Source organism: Rousettus aegyptiacus, unplaced genomic scaffold, assembly GCF_014176215.1.
Source record: "Rousettus aegyptiacus isolate mRouAeg1 unplaced genomic scaffold, mRouAeg1.p scaffold_m13_p_14, whole genome shotgun sequence".
In the NCBI taxonomy this organism is placed as follows: domain Eukaryota; kingdom Metazoa; phylum Chordata; class Mammalia; order Chiroptera; family Pteropodidae; genus Rousettus; species Rousettus aegyptiacus.
The window spans coordinates 32628847-32646055 of NW_023416289.1; the positions used below are offsets into that span (position 1 = coordinate 32628847).

A 17209-nucleotide genomic window follows, 5' to 3' on the forward strand; every position below is an offset into this window, starting at 1 on the left:
CACACACTTGGATGCTCAGGATGACTTTAGTGGATCCAATAGTATGTGGCTCTTTGATGCCCATGCTCAACCATGGGCCTAGTCCCTTTGTGCTTACTAGACAAGGCAGCTCTATACTGGGCCTTCTGCAGATTGCTGGATGCCTGCAATGAATCCTACAGTGGCTGAAATGAGGCAATGGAGGCTTGGGCCCACGTGGAGAACTGTGTCCAAGGGCTCTGTGTCACAGGGGGCTCAATGGACACTGCGTGCAGTGTTGGTGAGCTCTGCCCAGGAATGCCAGTGATGTGGCCTTCTCTTGTGGCCTCAGAGACACCGAGTGGCCTGTGATAAGAGGATGTTCCAGGCGAGGGTCTTTCTCAGCCTGATTTCACTAGCTGGCCCAATGCCACCTCCATTCCTAGAAGAATGTCACCAAAGTTGAGTTACTGTACATTCTGCTGGATAACTGTCACCCCTGAGGACCCATTATGATAAAATGCTTCATTGATATTGACAGCTAGCACTGAGTGCTATCAAGTCAGGCAGAATAGTCTAGGTTAGTAGACTATCTGTAGTTAGAAACTAACCTGAAATCTCCATGGCCCAACATAACAAAGGATTATTCTCTCTCCTTACAAATTCCACAGTATTCTCCAAGGCACCATTCAAGTTCATTTCCATCCTGTGATGCCACCCTGGTAATATATGCACCCTAATTCTTTAATCCTTCACCTTGGAAGTCACAGTCATAGCTCATAGCACTTTGGCCAGAACTAGTCATGATGCCACCCATCTTCAAGGGGGGCTGGAATGGGAAAGCATACGGGCATTTAGTGGCTATAAGTGACTCTGCATAGGCATTAGCTCATTTAATCTTTATAACAACCTGCCTGGGGAAGTGCTATTTTTCCTTCTGTTTTACCAATGAAGAAACTAGGGCACGGGGAGGTCCTGTAACTTGAGCAAGGTCACTCAGAGAGTCAACAAGTTGAGTATTGCTTTGATTCCTGCTGCCTTGAGGATAAAGTGCACACCTTGGGCTGAGCACTTGAACGCTCATGTGCGCTGACCCACCCACTCCTCTGACCCCTGTCTGCTGCCCTTTACCTCTTTTACGCTTTGGAATCCTGAAGTGTGTGTAATCCTCACACTCTCCAGGCAGTTTCTTGCTACTCTTTGGGGCTCAGAAACTCAAATGCCAGTGGGGCCAGAGAGGCCAATGGCTGATGTGAACTGGGGAGACCAGACTATTGTGGGAGTGTATTCTGCCTGTGGTGGTCGGCACTACTCTCCCTAGATGATTCTCACCAAGTGGGAATAACGGTGGAGAGCTCGATGGCAATGGAAGTCCAAGAGAGGACTTGACCTGCAGCTCTGGTGACCAGTTCCTTGTTTTGTGCCACAAAAAAGAATTCGAACGCAAGGTAAACATCAAGCAGGAAAGTGTAGGTTCATTAAAGTGAAAGTGCACACTTAAGAGAGAAGTGTGGGTGAACTCAGAGTGAGTCTCGGAGAATGTCTGGATTATGGGCTTTTGTTTTCCTTGGGGGCAGGGCCTGGAGATGTGATATCGAAATTCTTGTTTCCTTCCAGTCGGCATGGAGCCCGGTGACCCATTCTTTCTTTCTTTCTTATTTGGTGTTTCCAGAACTGTCATGGTGTCAGGTGCATAATGGGAGCTATAGTACTTGCAATGCGGATGATATTATAATAATACTATGATTAGGCAAAACTGAACAAAGAAAGGAGGAGAAATTCTGGAACCTTATCCCAGAGGGGAGGGGATATTTCTAGGTTACTTATCCTGCCCCAGGAGTGTGGGCTCAGTGGAGCCTTGTTTTGAATACCAGCTCTGTCACTTGTCACTCACGGAGTTGGGTGACCTCAGGCAAGTCACTTAACCTCTCTGGGCCTCAGTTTTCTTATCTATAAAATGGGTGATGAAAGACGCTAGCTCATGGGATCATTGTGAAGTATAAATAAAATGGCATGTGAAAAGCAAGCTCCTGGTAACAGCTCAATTATAGGTGATTCTTTCATTGATAAGATGATTATGACCTTTCACAGTTTCTAATTCCATTTTCTGCAGTGAACTCAAGAAGAGAATACTAACAATTATAAGAAATAATACCTAGAAGAAGCATGGAGCAGGTCCTGGCATGTAGCGAGTGTTCAGGAAATGTTATCTCAGACCATCCTCAGCACCATCCTTGTCTCCATCATCACCATCATTGTGATCACCGCCACCATCATCATCACCATCGCCACCACTATCATCACCATCACAGTACCTGATAATGCTTCTACTTTTCTCCCTTTGCCCTCATGATCTGCCGTTGGCTCCTTCAATCTTCATCTGCTTCCTTGGTCTTCTTGTTGGAAATGTTCCAGAATAGTAATGCTTGTCTAGTTATTAGCCCTCATCTTCCTCCATCGCTGGCCTACTCTTCCTCAGCCACTGTGATCTCTATGGCTCCTTGTGTTACAACTCTTGCACTGAGCCCGCCCTGCCCAACAGCCATGCCAGGAGGGCTGCCAGTATGACACAGCCTTCACCCTTAGTATTGACTGTGTGCCCCCATGTTCGCTGCAGCTTTTCTATGGGGCACAGGTACCACCTGGCCAGGAAGGCTTTCTGGGCTGGGGAACACTCTGAGCAATTCTGTTACGAGATTTCCACACATGCCATGCACTGCTCCTTCCTCCTACAAATCTGGCATGAAACCTTAAGGGGCACCTGCTCTCCCCGGCACCTGCCAGGCATCTGGGCAATTATACATCACCTTTGATGGGAGGACCGTTAAGTTCCCAGGCAGCTGTGCTTCTGTCTCTGCCAAGTCCTGTGGTTGCTCTGGCCCTTGGCTCCTTTTGAAGGCTAAACTTGGGAAGGAGAACAGGTCCATTTCAAAGAGATCTATCCAGGCCAATGGGACCCGGATTTGTCCACAGAGAGGGAGCCTTGACCTGACCAAGGTAAGCAGCCATTGGCCTCTGAGACTCTTGAACTGATTGAAGCTAAAAGAAATGCATTGGCTCAAACTAAGTAAAAAGCATGTGACATATCCCAGTGAAAGTGCTATGATTCTGGGTCCACAGAATTTTCTGTATGCCAGTTTAGCTGTTTTGCGTTACAAATAACAGGAAACCACATTAAAACTCACTCAAGTCAGGTTTTTAGATTACCTAACTGAAAATTATGTAATTTTAGATTACATAACTAAAAACAAGTCAGGTTTTTAGATAACATAACTGAAAATTCTTGAGTGACATCAGGCATGGTTTGATCAGGGTGTTGACTCTGTTTCTCAGCCTTTCTCTTGGTTTGTGGTCTTCTATAATGTTAGCTTTGTCTTCAGGCTGGCTTTTCTTGTGGTGGCAAAAATACTACAATTTCCAGGCCTCAAATGTGCATTCCCCACCTTTCGAAGCAAACCCCCAAGTAAAATCCCTGTACTTCATTTTGATGAGACACCACTAAACAAATTGTTATGGCCTAGAGATTGTCTTAGACTAATCCAATCTTAGCCTCAAGAGCTGCAGGTGGGAGAGATCCCCCACCCCTCACAGGGGGTGCTCATTTCCAGGACAAGGTTGAAATGAGAACCCACCCCAGTGGGCTCACATTCCCAAACCAGTTATTTTTTGCTTCAGCAATCCTCAGAGAATGTACATGCCTAGGAAAACGTTCCCTCTGAGACCTGAGACTTTGGTTTGGTAACTCCAGGCGTGGACCTGTTTTCCGCCTGAGGTCCCCTGCCTACAAGAGTTCCATTGTTGGCTGTTGGAACACACACAGTCATGCCCCTCCCACCCCATTCCTTCCAGGAAGGGAACAGTTTTCAGAATTAGTCACGCTGTCAGCATCCCATACAACAACCCCATTGAATCCAAAGGGCAATTCTGCAGGGCAAGTGCTATTCTTATCCCCACTTCACAGATGAGGAAACTGAGGCCCGGGGGGGAGACTCACTTGCCTGAGATCGCACAGTGAGAAAGAGAGGGAGCTAGTATTTGAATCTAGGCTTTCCAGCTTTGAGAGCCTTCCCTCTTCACTTGTGGACCTACTGTGTGCCCCCAAGTGTAATCTACTTAAGAAGAGTAGGGTACCTGATTCATCTGTTATAAGGTCTGGGATATAGTAACTCTCAAGGATGGTTTTCATTCATTCACTGAAAAAATATTTCCTGAGCACCTACTATGGGCCAGACCCTGTGCTCAATGCTGGGGACACAGAGGAAATAGTATAGACAAGGTCCCTCACTCACTAAGCTGACATTCCAGAGGGGAGAGAGATAATAAATATAGTCAATAAGGGTGTAATTATACAGTATATCAGGACGTGATGTATACCAGGGCTATGGGGCAAAATAAAAGAGAAAATAGGATAAAGAAGGGGAGGGAGGCAGTGGTTTTCAGGTGGAAACTGTGGTTTTAAATAGAGTGGCCAAGGAAAGCCTCATCAAGAAGGCGATGTTTGAGCAAAGCCCTGAATAAAGGAGATGAAAGATTCATGTGCACCTCTGCCAGATGAGTGAATCCCTAGATGGAAGGACAAGTGCAAATATCTGAAGGCTGAGATGGTACCTGGGGTGTTGGAGGAACAGCAGAGAGACCAGTGTGGCTGGAGCTGAGTGAGTGAGTGAGTGAGTGAGTGAGTGAGTGGCTGATGGGCAGGAGGAGATGAGGTCAGAGGCGTGACAGGGAACCAGCTGGAGGGGACTTATGTATCCTGGTGAGGACTTTGGCTTGTATAGGGAATGAAGTACAGCTAGGAGACTCAGCTAAGAGGAACCTGACCTGTTCAGAGGTTCACAGGTTCCCTCTGACTGTGTGTGGAGAGCAGACTGTGGGGCACGGATGGAACAGAAGACTAGGGAAGAGGTGGCTGTGAGGTCCAGGAGGCAGAGGATGAAGGCTGGGGTACAATGGAGGCGGGGAGTGGTTGTCAGCATCCCATACAACAACCCCATTGAATCTAATTTAAAAAAAAAAAATGTATTATTTGATGGTCCCAAGAACAAACGGCATGGTGGGAAGAGAGAATACGACTCCAGGAATAAGCCCTGCAGGTGCTTATGCCAGGACTGTTTGTCCAAAAGAGAGACTGTTAGAATAGTAGGTAAATGACTCAGGAATGTGCAGGGCTGTGGCACTGGCTCTCGCTGGCCACAGCACCTCCTTTTTGGACACCAAGGTGAAGGGGAAGGCCGGATGAGAACGCTGAGGTGTCAGGAGTCCCGCTGCCAGCAGGCTGCTGGGTCAGTGCCTCCCCATGGCTGTGGGCGCCAGCCAAGCTCTTAGAACTGCAGACTCATCCCCCTGTCTCTGCAGCCAAGCAGAAGCCGCCAGCCCCAGTGACAATCCCAGAGCCTTAAAGCTCCCCCCAGGCCAGAGCGGAGCAGCCAGGAGGGGGCACCCACCACTAGGGAGGCACAGGAGCTGGGAACTTAACCAAGAGAAGGAAAAGGAAGACATTGTAGGAGGGGGAAAAGAACACAGGCTCTTATCTGAAAATAAAAAATATATATGTAATACTTAATATGTAATACATATTGTATACATAAATACATTATTTCCTGAATTCAATTAAATTGTTTATTTAACTTTTAAGTTACCCCATCCTGAATTTACTTTTTCTTTCATTATTTTGCCATTTTTTAAAACTTGTGATTTATTATTTTGTTAACTTTAATTTCAAAATTTTTTATTGATTTCCCCTCAAACTTTTATTTTGAATTATTTCGACCACAGAAAAGTTACGTAAACAGTATAATGAACCTAAATGCCCTTTACGGAGATTCGCCAGTTCCTAGTGTTTTGCCTCATTTTTTTTCTTTCTATCTATAGCTATGTTTATAATGTTTTCTGAGTTTCTCACATCTCAGGAATCAATCCCCTGCCCCTCTGCACACAGGCATTCCCAAAGACAGCCTTCAGCACTGTTTGCTGCTCATCAAAGCCTTTGGGGAGAGAGTTACAAAACACAACCAAGCTTTTCCTCAATTGCGCCTTTTCCCCTGACCCCAGGCAGACTCAGGCTGGCAGTCCTGGGGATCTTTCCAGCATAAACGCCACCCTGATATATCCCACCGGAGCCTCTGTCCAGGGTCTTTTCTGTTATGGTGGCCGTGGGTCTCCTTCTCCCTCATTCTCTCTCATGAATCCTCAAACCAAAGGAAGATTGGGCCTGGGCCACCAGGGGTGAGACAGACCTGCCCTTCCAACAATTGCCTGCAAGGGAGAATGTGGACCTGGCTTAGGCCAGGTCTTCTGAGAGAAGCTGTAGAAGCAGCTTGTTATGTTGAAATATCCTGATGTCTAAATTTTGGCAATTATTAATTTTTGCAACCCTTTGTGAACCAAAGGAAACATGCATCATAGTTGGGTTTGGTCCTGGGGGCACCAGTGTGAGATCCTTGTCTTAGTGACTAAGGCAGGATGGGAGGAGGCTTCAAGGTTCCCCTTTGGCTCCTCAGCCCCCACCCCAAATATGTAGCCTACCCTCTTCTGTTTCCCTGTAATTCCAACTCACTTGGGATGGGGACCCCCCCCCCCCCAGCCATCATCCTAAGTTCCCTCCCCAAGTGATGAGGAGGAAACTGGTCCAGACCTGTTAGCAAATCTGGTCCTCCGTGCCCACCCGCCCCCCACTCCCCATGAGTAGCTCTGCCCTCGTCACCCCCACCTCTGTTCCTGTAAGGCCTCCATGATAATGAAGGATAAGAACACTTTTATTTAATAACTACTTCATGAATGCCTACTACGTGCCAGGCATTGTTCTATAATTCAGATGAAAATTCTTAGGAGGAGAAGGGGAAGCTGATAATTTAAAAAAGCAAAGAGAAGTTTCCTAGAATATGCTTTGAAGATAGATAAGTCATAAGAGAATAAAAGGGCAGAGGGTAGGTGTAGCTGTATATGGGTTGGTCCGGAAAGGCTACATGAGAAGGTGGTGTTTGAGCCAGGACTTGAAGAACCAAAGGGAATGAGCCATGCTGACATGTGGGAAAAGAATCCCAGAGAGGAAGCAGCTGCTGCAAAGGCCCTGAGGCAGGAATATGCCTGGAGTGTTCCAGGAATAGAAAGAGGCCAAGATGGCTGGAACAGAGTGACAGTAGATGAGGGGAGAGGGAACTGAACCTCCCCCGGCTTGCCCGGTCCCTCAGATGGGGACTCAAACGGGCGGCCCCAGGGCCCAATCCAATCATTGGGCACCTTTCATCTGGTCCACAAAGTGTTAAGAAAATTAAAAGTCAGTTACCAAAATTTAAGTCATTTCTTCAATTAAAAATCTATTTAAAAATAAAAAGAAAAGTTAAAAAAAAAGTAATAAAAAAAAAGTCAGTTACCAACATTTAAAAATCAGGAGATGCCATCATAAAAGCAACATTTCCAGCTTCTCTTGGTGGGTAATGACATCGAAGCAGCCCGGGGGTCAGGCCTCAAGGGGCCTGTAGAACCAAGTCTGCCCTGTGTGGCCCTTCACATGGCTCCTGGAAGTCAGGCAGACAGTGACATGCCACGGCCACACCACCCCAAAGCGGCAGGACTGAGCCGCCTGCTAGCTCCCACCCTTCTCCCACAGGTGCTGAATTCTGAGGCCACAGAAAGCAGTTCCATAGAGTCCTAGGAGGCGACACTTGTCTACCCAGGAATCTCCCGCCCCCATCTTGCCCAGGAAGTAGGAGCTTGGGGCATAGCTCCCCAACCCGCTAGCCTGGTCTCTTAGTCTCTATCTTGGAAGGTGGAGACCTGGCCCAACCAGACCCCCTCTTATGGGTCAGAGTGCCTCCAGCTCCCACAGCCCAGGCTGTCCCTTCTAGGGCCTATAAAATTTCCAGGAACCTGTGGAAACATTCACAGCCTTAAAAGAAGAACAATAAAACTATTGATCCCTGAACATCAAAACAAAAATTAATAAAACTTTAAATCAAGGCCCTATGGCCTTGATTTTGTATTTTAAATCAGCATTCCTGAAGACTCTGTAATGTTCAGAAACTATTTATAGATTTGTTTTTTCTTATTTTGCAAGAATTCCCAGGATATTGAGAAATTGCAGCCAATCACAGCTTCAACAGGTTCTTCAGGGCCAAGTGGTTTTAAAAAAAAATGAAGGGGAAATATTTTAAAAGTTTATTATCTATATAATAAACATATATAAAAAGCATGTGTGTGTGTGTGTATACACGTACACATATCATGTATATAAATAAATAAGTGGGCACACTTTAAATATGGCTAAAGTCAGATTGGCTTGGAAGACACCCCAAAAGAGATCCAGCCCCCAATAGGTCACAATAGGCTACACGTACCCATCTTCCCTCAGACTCTCCCCAGGATTCCAGTGTCCACACCTTCATCCATCCACAGAGGGGTCCCAGGTGCTACCTTCGGGCCATAAGTCCCAGCCCCAGCTCCAGCCCAACTCACTCTTGGAAATGACGCGTTCAAGTCCAGCCCTGGGAGGAAGGTATGGTGGCCTGGGTTGGGCATGAGCCCTGTAAACACCCGGATGTCTGAATGCACAAACACAACACCTATGGATTCAGAAAAAAAAGTAGGCAACAGTCTCTAACTGATGTGTTCTGTTTGACCTGCATAATTTTTTAAAAATCTGATCCAAATTTTAATATTAGAAAGTCCACACGAAGATTCGGGTTTCTGATACCTATTGAAAATATAGCAAAAACTGGCTGGACCTGTGTAGAGGCTACCCTTTAATTTTTTAAATTAAAATTCTTTTCAAGGTAGTACATTTTCAGGATATAAGATTCAAAGGTACAAAAGGGTGTTTGATGATAAGTGAGTATCTCTTCCACCTCATCCTGCAGCCTCCCAGTCCTCCGCAGAAGCAACAATATTTTATTCATATGTAAGTATATGCACATACATTATTTTTCCCCTCACAAATGGTAGAATTCTTCTCTACGTCTTGTTTTTTTCTCTTAGCAAGATGTCTGGGAAAGTACTTCTTTGTCCACGTGAGCTTGCTCCAGTCTTTTTTGTGGCTGCCCTTTAAACAGGACAATAGTTCTCCTGTTTGCCCAGTTGCCACTGTACCTTATAATCTCACGCCTGTCCTGCTTCACTCGTTCAGGATTCGTGCCTGGTTCCTTTGGCATCTGAGTTTGCAGACTCTGGCACAGGCGAAGGACACAGCATGCCTCCTCAGCCACGGAACCCTCACCCCTCCTCACTCTCTGATGCCTGCAGTTCCCAGACTTCCCGGCAGAGGGAGAAACCACTCCACTCCCATGACTGCCAAAGGGGTCTTCTGAGGGACATTACAATCTTGAAATGTCTGGGCAAGAGATCTATCTGCCCAGACACAAAGACCCCTTAGCTGGACTGGGATCCCCTTCCTCTGTTTCTATCCCTCCCTGAATTTCCCACTTTGACTGAACCCCACCTTCCCTGAATACTCTCTCCACTCCTTGTAGGGATTGGCCCCTCTTGAATGGGGGTCAGGCGAGGCTTTGTCCTAGTCTAGGGCCTGGGATTGAGAAATTGCCTGAGGGAGTCACATAAAGAAATCAAGTAGCTGGGTGAGCATTCCTGCCTCCCTGTCCGGCCCTGTTTAAGGTGGGGGGTCCGTTCTCCCTGCCCCCAGCAGACAGCCCCCAGCAGAGCCTTGACCTCCAAATCCCCTTTCCCTGCCCTGTTTGCCGCCCTCCCGAGAGTACTTTCTCTGGCCTGGCTCCTGCGGCCCTCCTCCCCACCCCTGCTATGGTGTTGGGGGTCGCCTGGAGTCCAGCTGGTGGCCAGTACAGAGCCACCCCTTTCCTGGCCCTGCCCCTCCCCGTGACCCCAATCCTCCACCAGCCACTCAAAGGCGCCTTGTTCTCCATCCAGCCCCCAGACAAAAGTCCTTCTGTCTAAAAAGGCGGAATGGGGGGAGGGGGCGCCCCAACGGGGACCATGTGGGGGCCTGCACAGACCCCAGCCGGAAGGAATGCCATGAAGAGGAGGGTCAGGAGAGGGAGAACAGAGGGGAAGGGAGCCTTGTACAGTGCGGCAAGCCTTATCCAGAGTGGGAGGCAGCCTGCCCTACCCCAAGCCCACTGTGTAGACCCAAGCTTCCTGCATTCTTGGGAAGAGCTTGGGCTAGGAAGGTCTGGCCTGGTGCTTGGGAGCCAGTTCCCAGTCTCTCTAGAGCATGATGGGCACAATGGGGGGTGGGGTCTAAGGCCCAAAAGCCCCACCCCCGCCCCTACGCCCTGTGCACCCCATCCTCATCTTAGGACCTTGGTCATATCAGCATCTTCTGCTGACCCTCAAACCAAGTCAACAGCAACAAGTGGCCTGGAAGAGGACATTAGATCTCCATAGTCCCCATCCATCCCTCCTCCAAGCACAACACACAATCTAAGTAAGAGAAATTAAGCTATCACACCCCTGCATCGCCCTTCCTCACTAACCTGCCAGACAGAAGCTCTGCTGTTAAAAACCCCGGACCTTCTTTCTTCCAGGTCCTTTTCTGAGGGGCAGGACATTGTACACTCTCTTGATGTGGGGGGCTGAGTTCCAGCCCATCCTATTCTTCCTGCACCCAACCTGAGGCTGTTAATACTTTGGACCCCTGGGAGCTCCCTGTTACCAGTGGAGGTGGCGGCGGGGAGCTGTCTCTTTAAGAGCAGGAATGGGGTGAGAGCCCCTGTGCTTTAGGGAGTCAGACTTGTTCTCTACTTGCCTGGCTTTGCCCAGGTTTGCTTAGGGCGTGGCAGCCGCAGATAAAGGCAGGACTCAGGCTGAACTGGGAACCTCAACCTCGGAACCTCCACGCAGCTCAGCCCGGGGAGCCACACAGGTGAGCGACCAGGGCCCCCTCCCTCCAACCCCTCTTGGCTCTGCCCCCAAAATATCAGTCCCTTCCTCACTATTCTCTGTTAAAGACCCTAGAACTTTCCCCCTTCAAGGTCCTTTGAGGGGGCAGAAGATTAAAGAAAGCCCCTTCTCCTAACGAAATCCTCCCCCCATCATTCTGCTCTTAGGGGCTGGGTGAGCCAGCTGAGGTGAGGATAAAGCCCACAGGTGGGATTGGGGTGGGTTTGGGGTGGAGCAGGAGATTTCTGAGTGAGCCAGAAGTATCTGGAGTACTGCGGGGCATCTGGGTGCACAGCAGTGGGTTGGGGGTGCCTGGATGGATGAGGGTATCTAATGGACCAGAGGTAATAGGGTAATAGAGTAGTTGGGGGGGTGTCTTGCTAGACAAAGAACTGGGGTCCTGTGGATCTAGGAAAAGGGGATGGCGGCTCCTGAGGAGCTGTAAAAAGTGGAGTTAGGCAGGAGATTTCAGGGACACGGGGAGTGACTCTGCATGCCTGAAGGGCCTAGCCCCCATCGCAGAGGAACAGAGGTGAGAGCAGAGGGTGGACTTCGGAGGCAGGTCCTCCGGGGCCAGGAAGGAGTGGAGAGGGGTGGGCGAGCCTCCATCTGCAGGCCGCCTTTTTCTCCAAGCCTCGCGCTAACTGCAGCCAGTTCCGGAGCAGACCAGGGCCTCTTCCAACAACAAATGGCCTGACTGGGGTAGGGGAGAGCAGATGGCCAGACACCATCTCCCAGCGGCCCACCACAAGAGAGGCGGGCTGGAAATGGTGCCCAGGAGTGGGGCACAGATGAGACCGCCATCAGTCTCCCCTGAGCTGGGGATGCTGGGAGATGCCCCAGGGAGGGGGAGTAATGGAGGCCTTGCAGTGGGGCAGGGGACGTGGAGGATCCGATGGAAAGAGGCTTAAGAGCCGAGACTCTGTGTCTCGGGTGGCAGAGTATACAGCATTAAGCTGAATTTGCAGGGTTTATGGGGTTGCGACAGCAACATGGGATAATCATAATGCCAACTTCATGGAGCTGTGAAGATTATATGTGTGAATAAGTGTACAGAGCTAAGAACAGCATTTGCCATGGAGTGAGCACTCAATTAGCCCAAGCTTTTACTACCGGTACTCGTATAGTCACGAGGTAACAAAGCCTCATGAGGTAGCTTTAGACATCAACTGACTGTCTAGACCTCTGAGTTCAGAACCACTTGGCCGTCCTGCCCATACACTCACTCCAGCTTTCCCCAAAACTTTTTGGGCTCCTAAATGCCTTAATAAAGCTCCCCAAACCTACAGGTCCTCTTCCTGCAAGAAATAGATGTTCAAACTAAAATTATAAATGTTGCACATGGGATTAACAAGAAGCTAAGAGGATTCCCAGGACCTGGGGTGGGCATGGGAGGAGGTGGGATCTATGCAGAAGTATAGGAAACAAAGCAACTGGGGTGGGGTTACACGGAGGGAACCGAGGTTGGGAGAGATGGGCGATCTCCTCAGCTGTGAACAAGGGGATCCTTGAGGGGACACAGCAGGGACTGTCACTTGGGCTTTTTACCAGGCCTGGAAGGGTATGTGTTTCAGTGTCACGAAATGGGGTATATAACAGATGATTTCCACGGTTGTTGGGGACTAAATAAGTGAAAACCCAGCAGAGTCATTTGGTAGTGCCCAGTGTAGGGTAGATCCGGGTAGCTGTAAGCTCTTGGCTTGGCTATGAAAGTTATGACAAGATATGCTTGTGGCCATGGGGCAGGGACAGGGCGAGGGTAGGGGTATGTACAGAGACCGGGGGCTTATTGCAGGCTTTTAGGATGGCGGGAGGATGATCTGACCCCAGACCAGGAGGGGATAGAGGGGTCTTCTTCATACTGGGCAGGCCTTTCTGGGGAAGGAAGAAGAGTTTGTTGCCAGGAGGAGCTTCGCAGGGGCTGGGGTAGGAGCAGGGGTGAGACTGGGATAGAGGCAGGACAAAGGACTTGGGTGGGATGGGCGGGAGTGGGGCAAAAATTGGGGTCAGGAGTCAGGGTGGCACAGAAAATGAGGCTGTGGCTGCAGCCAGGCCAATTCTTCTGCCGAGTCTGTCCCCATACCCCCACCCCAGCCTGTGTTCCCTCCGCTACATCCCGCCCTGGGCAACCTGAGGTCTGCAAAGCCCGGGCAGGGGGGCAGGCTCCAAGCTGTCTACGGAAGACACACCCGGAACCAGGCCTTCTGCCACCTGGCTTCTAACAACGCTGTTTCCCAAAACACCCTGAGGCCCCGAGTCTTGAATTAGGAACAGCCCTGTAGAGCCAGGGTTGTTTAAATCCCACTTCCTGGCATGGTGACCCTGGGCACCCACTTTCACCTCTCAGAGCCTCAATTTCCCAATCTGTAAGATGGGGATAACTGCAGGCAGCTTCTTCCTCATGTGGTTGCCAGGGCGACTCATGTAAAGCCTCACGTCCACGTCCAGTGAATTATTATTGCTGCTCCCTCATCAGGTCTCAGTTCTCACCCAGTCCCCACTGCACTTTTCGGCTCCTTCTTATCTCTCAGCCTTCAATGCCAACCTTTCTGCCCTGGTTGAGCTGTGTACCCTAGTGAGGAGTAGAGTAGGAGGGGATTGGGAACCAGAGGCCCTGGTAGCATCTCAGTGGCCCTGCTAAAGCTGGACCCTCCCTGACACCCCTCCAGGCCACTGCTGCATCATGGAACGAGTCACCCTGAGCCTGCTCGTCCTCCTGGCAGGTGAGTGCCATCCCCTGAACGGTCTTTCCCCTGAAGCCCTCAGCCGAGTGGTGGCCAGGCCTCACGGGTGTCTCTCTCATGCTTTCCCCTGGGGGGTGCTGACTGTCGGAACAGTATCTCCTTGAAGGAAGAAGTGTTGCCCTGGTGATTTTGCGAGAACACAAAGATGGGAAGGACCTCTTGGAGCAGCAGCTCACACCGCTAGAAAGTCACCGTCTTGATGTCCCATTGATGACACCAAGGAGCAGATTCGGCCTTGTGCTCTTGTGTCTTTCACACCTCCCTAATACTTGCTTACTAGGGGTAACTGGGAGCTTAGTGGTTATGTAGCAAGTTACTGATTGTGCCTCAGTTTCCCAATCTGTGAAAACGAGGACAACAATAGGATGCTTATAGAGCCATTGTGAGGATTAAACGAGTTTTTGAAAAGCACTTAGAACAGTGCCCGGTACAGAGTAAGCGCTATGTGTTTGTGCTTTAAACATAATTAAAAATTATTAATCTCCTTTTAACAAAGAAAGAACAGAACTTAGGCCCAGAGCTAATGCAGCTCACTGCTTCTAGCCAGAATTTAATCCTAGTCCTTTGCTTTCATTGGATTTGTTTTCAATCCCTTACATCAGGCAAGACTGGTATTCCATTCAGGTTAGTGATGGCAAGTTGCATTTTTTAATAAAGTGTATTAAGTTTTTAATTAGTAAGTTGTTTTGAAAAGGAATGCTGAGCAAACATAGAAACAGGTGGGGTGTGGATGTGGCAGAATGGGGAGATGAGCTCTGAGAATGGCTGGGAACTCATACCCTCTGTCACGTGGACAAGAACTTTGCTGTTTCTGTAGGAGGCGTGGATTAGCCAGGTGTCTGGAAATATCAGGTCAAAGAGTGGCCGAAAGCCACTCAGATGAAACCCATTTCAGGAGGCAAAATGCTGGCATGGCTCGCAAGTGTGGTGCTGAAAGGAGGGTCCACATCTCTGAGATGGGACTTGCTAGCTTGGGGCTGGACCTCTGCACCCTCAGGGGGCAGGGGACTGTCCTTTCCAGGGGGCCTTATTCCGAGGACCTTGAGGCCCTAGGGCCCTGCCCGCCAGCTTTACTGAGCCCGGCACCACCATCTTTTCTCCTTCCCTGCTTCTCTCGCCAGGATTGCCTGCCCTGGCTGCCAACGACCCGGAAGGTGAGTCAGACTGTACTCCTCGAGCAGTCCCACCCCGAATTCTCCCCTGAGACCCCTGCATTTCGGCTCTTGTACTGGATTCATGTTCCTTTTTTTTCCCTTTCAGATAAAAACAGTCCTTTCTACTATGGTAAGAGCTGCCCGCCCCGCCACCCCCCTCCAACCCTCAGATTGTTTTTTGCCAAGAGTCCCACACAGGGTTGGGTGAGGGGCTGATGTGGGGGAAAAAAGAGGCAAGGATAGGAAGGGGCTTGGACCAGGGCACTGACCAGTAAACACAGTGGATTAAGGGAATGAAACAAGCCAGCCTGGTCCTTGGGAAGATTCGTGACTATCCAGGATGATAGACACACACACAGGAAGTGAGGACAGTTCACAAGAAGCTCTTGTTACGGTTCAAATCAAGTCTGCTGGGAGAAGGGCTGACTTGAGAAAACTGCCTAGAGGAGCTGAGCTACTTGGCCCAAATCCTGTAGCCTCCAGATTCAAGATGGTCTGCTCCCTGCCACTCTTTGGTCCTCACTCTTCCCTCACTGCTTCTGCTCAGGCCACAATGGCCCCCCTGCTGTTGCTCGGACACAGCAGACACACTCCCAGCCTCCGGACCTTTGTACCTTTTGATCCCTCTGCCTGAAACACTTTCTTCTACAGAGCCCCTGCGGCCGCCTCCCTTATCTCCTCAGGCCTCTGCTCAAGCAGGGCCCCTCAGACAGGCTTTCCCTGACTACTCTCCCTAAAAGAGCTACCCCCTAACTTTCTGTCCCCTGCCCCTGCTTATTTGCCTTTGGACCACTTCTCCCCAACTGACTCTACATTAACTCTCTTGTCACTTGCTTGTGTTAACTAGAACGTGGGCACAGGAGGGCTGGGGTTTGTTTCCTACATTGCTGTATCCCCAGCGCCTTGCACATCATAGGTGCCCAATACTTCTTTGTCACGTGGATGGGGGCTTGGATAGGGAAGATTCAAGCTGGCATTCGGGACCCCTTTTCTCCTAGATTGGCACAGCCTCCGTGTCGGCGGGCTCATCTGTGCAGGGATTCTGTGTGCCACTGGCATCTTTGTCCTCATGAGTGAGTGGAAGGGCTGGCAGGGGCGTGGGCAGGGTAGGGCTTTGGGTGCCCTCTCCTGATTGTTCCCCTCTCCTCAACAGGTGGGAAATGCAAATGCAAGTTCAACCAGAAGCCCAGGTGAGATGGTTTTCTCAGTGTGTGCCTGCCTCATGTTGGACGGACACCTTTCAGGGGTGAAAAAGCTAAATCTCACAGAAAGAGGCCAGGCCTCCAGGCTTTGCCCTCGAGGATTCCTGCCAGTAGGATTTCCCAGGTTTGTTCTTCAGAGCTGATGGGGGCTCCCTCGGAGGAGCCCCCATCCTAAGATGCTTTAGTCCCTGGGATGGTTCAACCCTACGAGGGAAAAATAGCCAGCAAGCTATGTCAGGGAAAGCAAGCTATGTCAGGGAAAGCTGAGAATCTTCCGGTCTTGAGGGAGAGGACAACAGGGGTGGATACAGATCTCGCCACTTTTCTTTCCCTAGCCACCAAAGAGGGGACATCCCACCTCTTGTCACTCCAGGTAAGGCAGGGACAGATGGGGCTGAGGGGAGCACGGGGTGTGAGGGGCGTGTGTGTGGTGTACCCGCGCTGGGGAGAAAGCACTCCACCCACTCTCACCGGCTCATCCCATCACCTCTCCCAGGCTCTGCCTATAACTGCTGAGGACGACGGATCAGCCCAAAGAGCATGGAGGCCTCTCTCTTTCCGTATGTCCTGGCCCTGCACAGGAACCTGGGCTCTAGAAGGAAATTCCTCCTCTCCTCAGACTGCCTTGTCAGGCCTCCTCTCTCTTGTCACTGGAGGGGTCTCTGTTCAATTTTTATACAAAAATGATCTTGCCTCCTGCCCGAGTAGTCTCGAGACTTCCTATATGAGAATTGGGGTGGGCTTTTGGCGGTCAGGAGAACGTGGACATGCACTGGGGGCTGTCAAGGAGGTGGAAGCTGAATCTCTTTATTAGGAAAAAGCCCTAAGGCCTAGTCCCTTATGACCTAGTCAGTGGCATGGAGTCTGTCCTCTGCCTCCATGGCCAGGGGAGCTACATGTGCAATTTAAAGTTTTCTAGTATTCAAATAGGAACATTTTGGGGAGTAACAGGGAACTCTAACCAGATGCTGGGACACTCAGGTGGACACTGGGATCATCCCACTGTGACATGAGTACCCAGATGGCTTATAATTGTACTAGTAAGACCTCTATGAACCTTCCACTCACCCCTGCGACCCCACCTCTTTATAGAAGACCCTTCCTAATACCCAAATGTCTCCATGAGACCATTAAATAACTCTCCCAGATAACCCTAATACTATATGATGCCATCTGATGTGAGAACCTCCAATAAGCCTCAAACTCCGAGACTCCCCAATACCCATAAGACCTCCAAAATGTCCCCAAAATCCACCACCTGAAACGCTAAAACCCCTCAAAACACCCCAAAATATCTACATTT

The 17209-nt window shown here is 49.8% G+C and overlaps 2 protein-coding genes across 3 annotated transcripts in view; one reads left to right on the forward strand and one right to left on the reverse strand.

The window, feature by feature from the left end:
* Nucleotides 1-230: 230 nt before the first annotated feature.
* Nucleotides 231-17209, reverse strand: part of LGI4 (leucine rich repeat LGI family member 4) — a 34018-nt gene continuing 17039 nt past the window's right edge. The window contains exons 12-13 of one of the 2 annotated variants that reach the window (XR_001595439.2): nt 8295-8519; nt 231-400 (exon numbers count right to left, since the gene is read on the reverse strand). Coding sequence is in view for 1 of the 2 variants with exons in the window: in XM_016133354.2 (XP_015988840.2) it covers nt 8430-8519 (90 nt within the window). In the remaining variant the exon portion in view is untranslated. Of the gene's footprint in view, nt 401-8208; nt 8520-17209 lie in introns of those variants that run through there. The other variant, XM_016133354.2, reaches the window with a different exon arrangement.
* On the forward strand, nt 10673-16610 carry FXYD3 (FXYD domain containing ion transport regulator 3). Its single transcript, XM_016133363.2, has 8 exons — nt 10673-10789; nt 13476-13529; nt 14672-14704; nt 14811-14834; nt 15703-15777; nt 15858-15894; nt 16242-16279; nt 16403-16610. Exons 2-8 carry the CDS (start codon nt 13490-13492, stop codon nt 16420-16422), a joined length of 267 nt encoding a protein of 88 aa, XP_015988849.1. The 5' UTR covers nt 10673-10789; nt 13476-13489; the 3' UTR covers nt 16423-16610.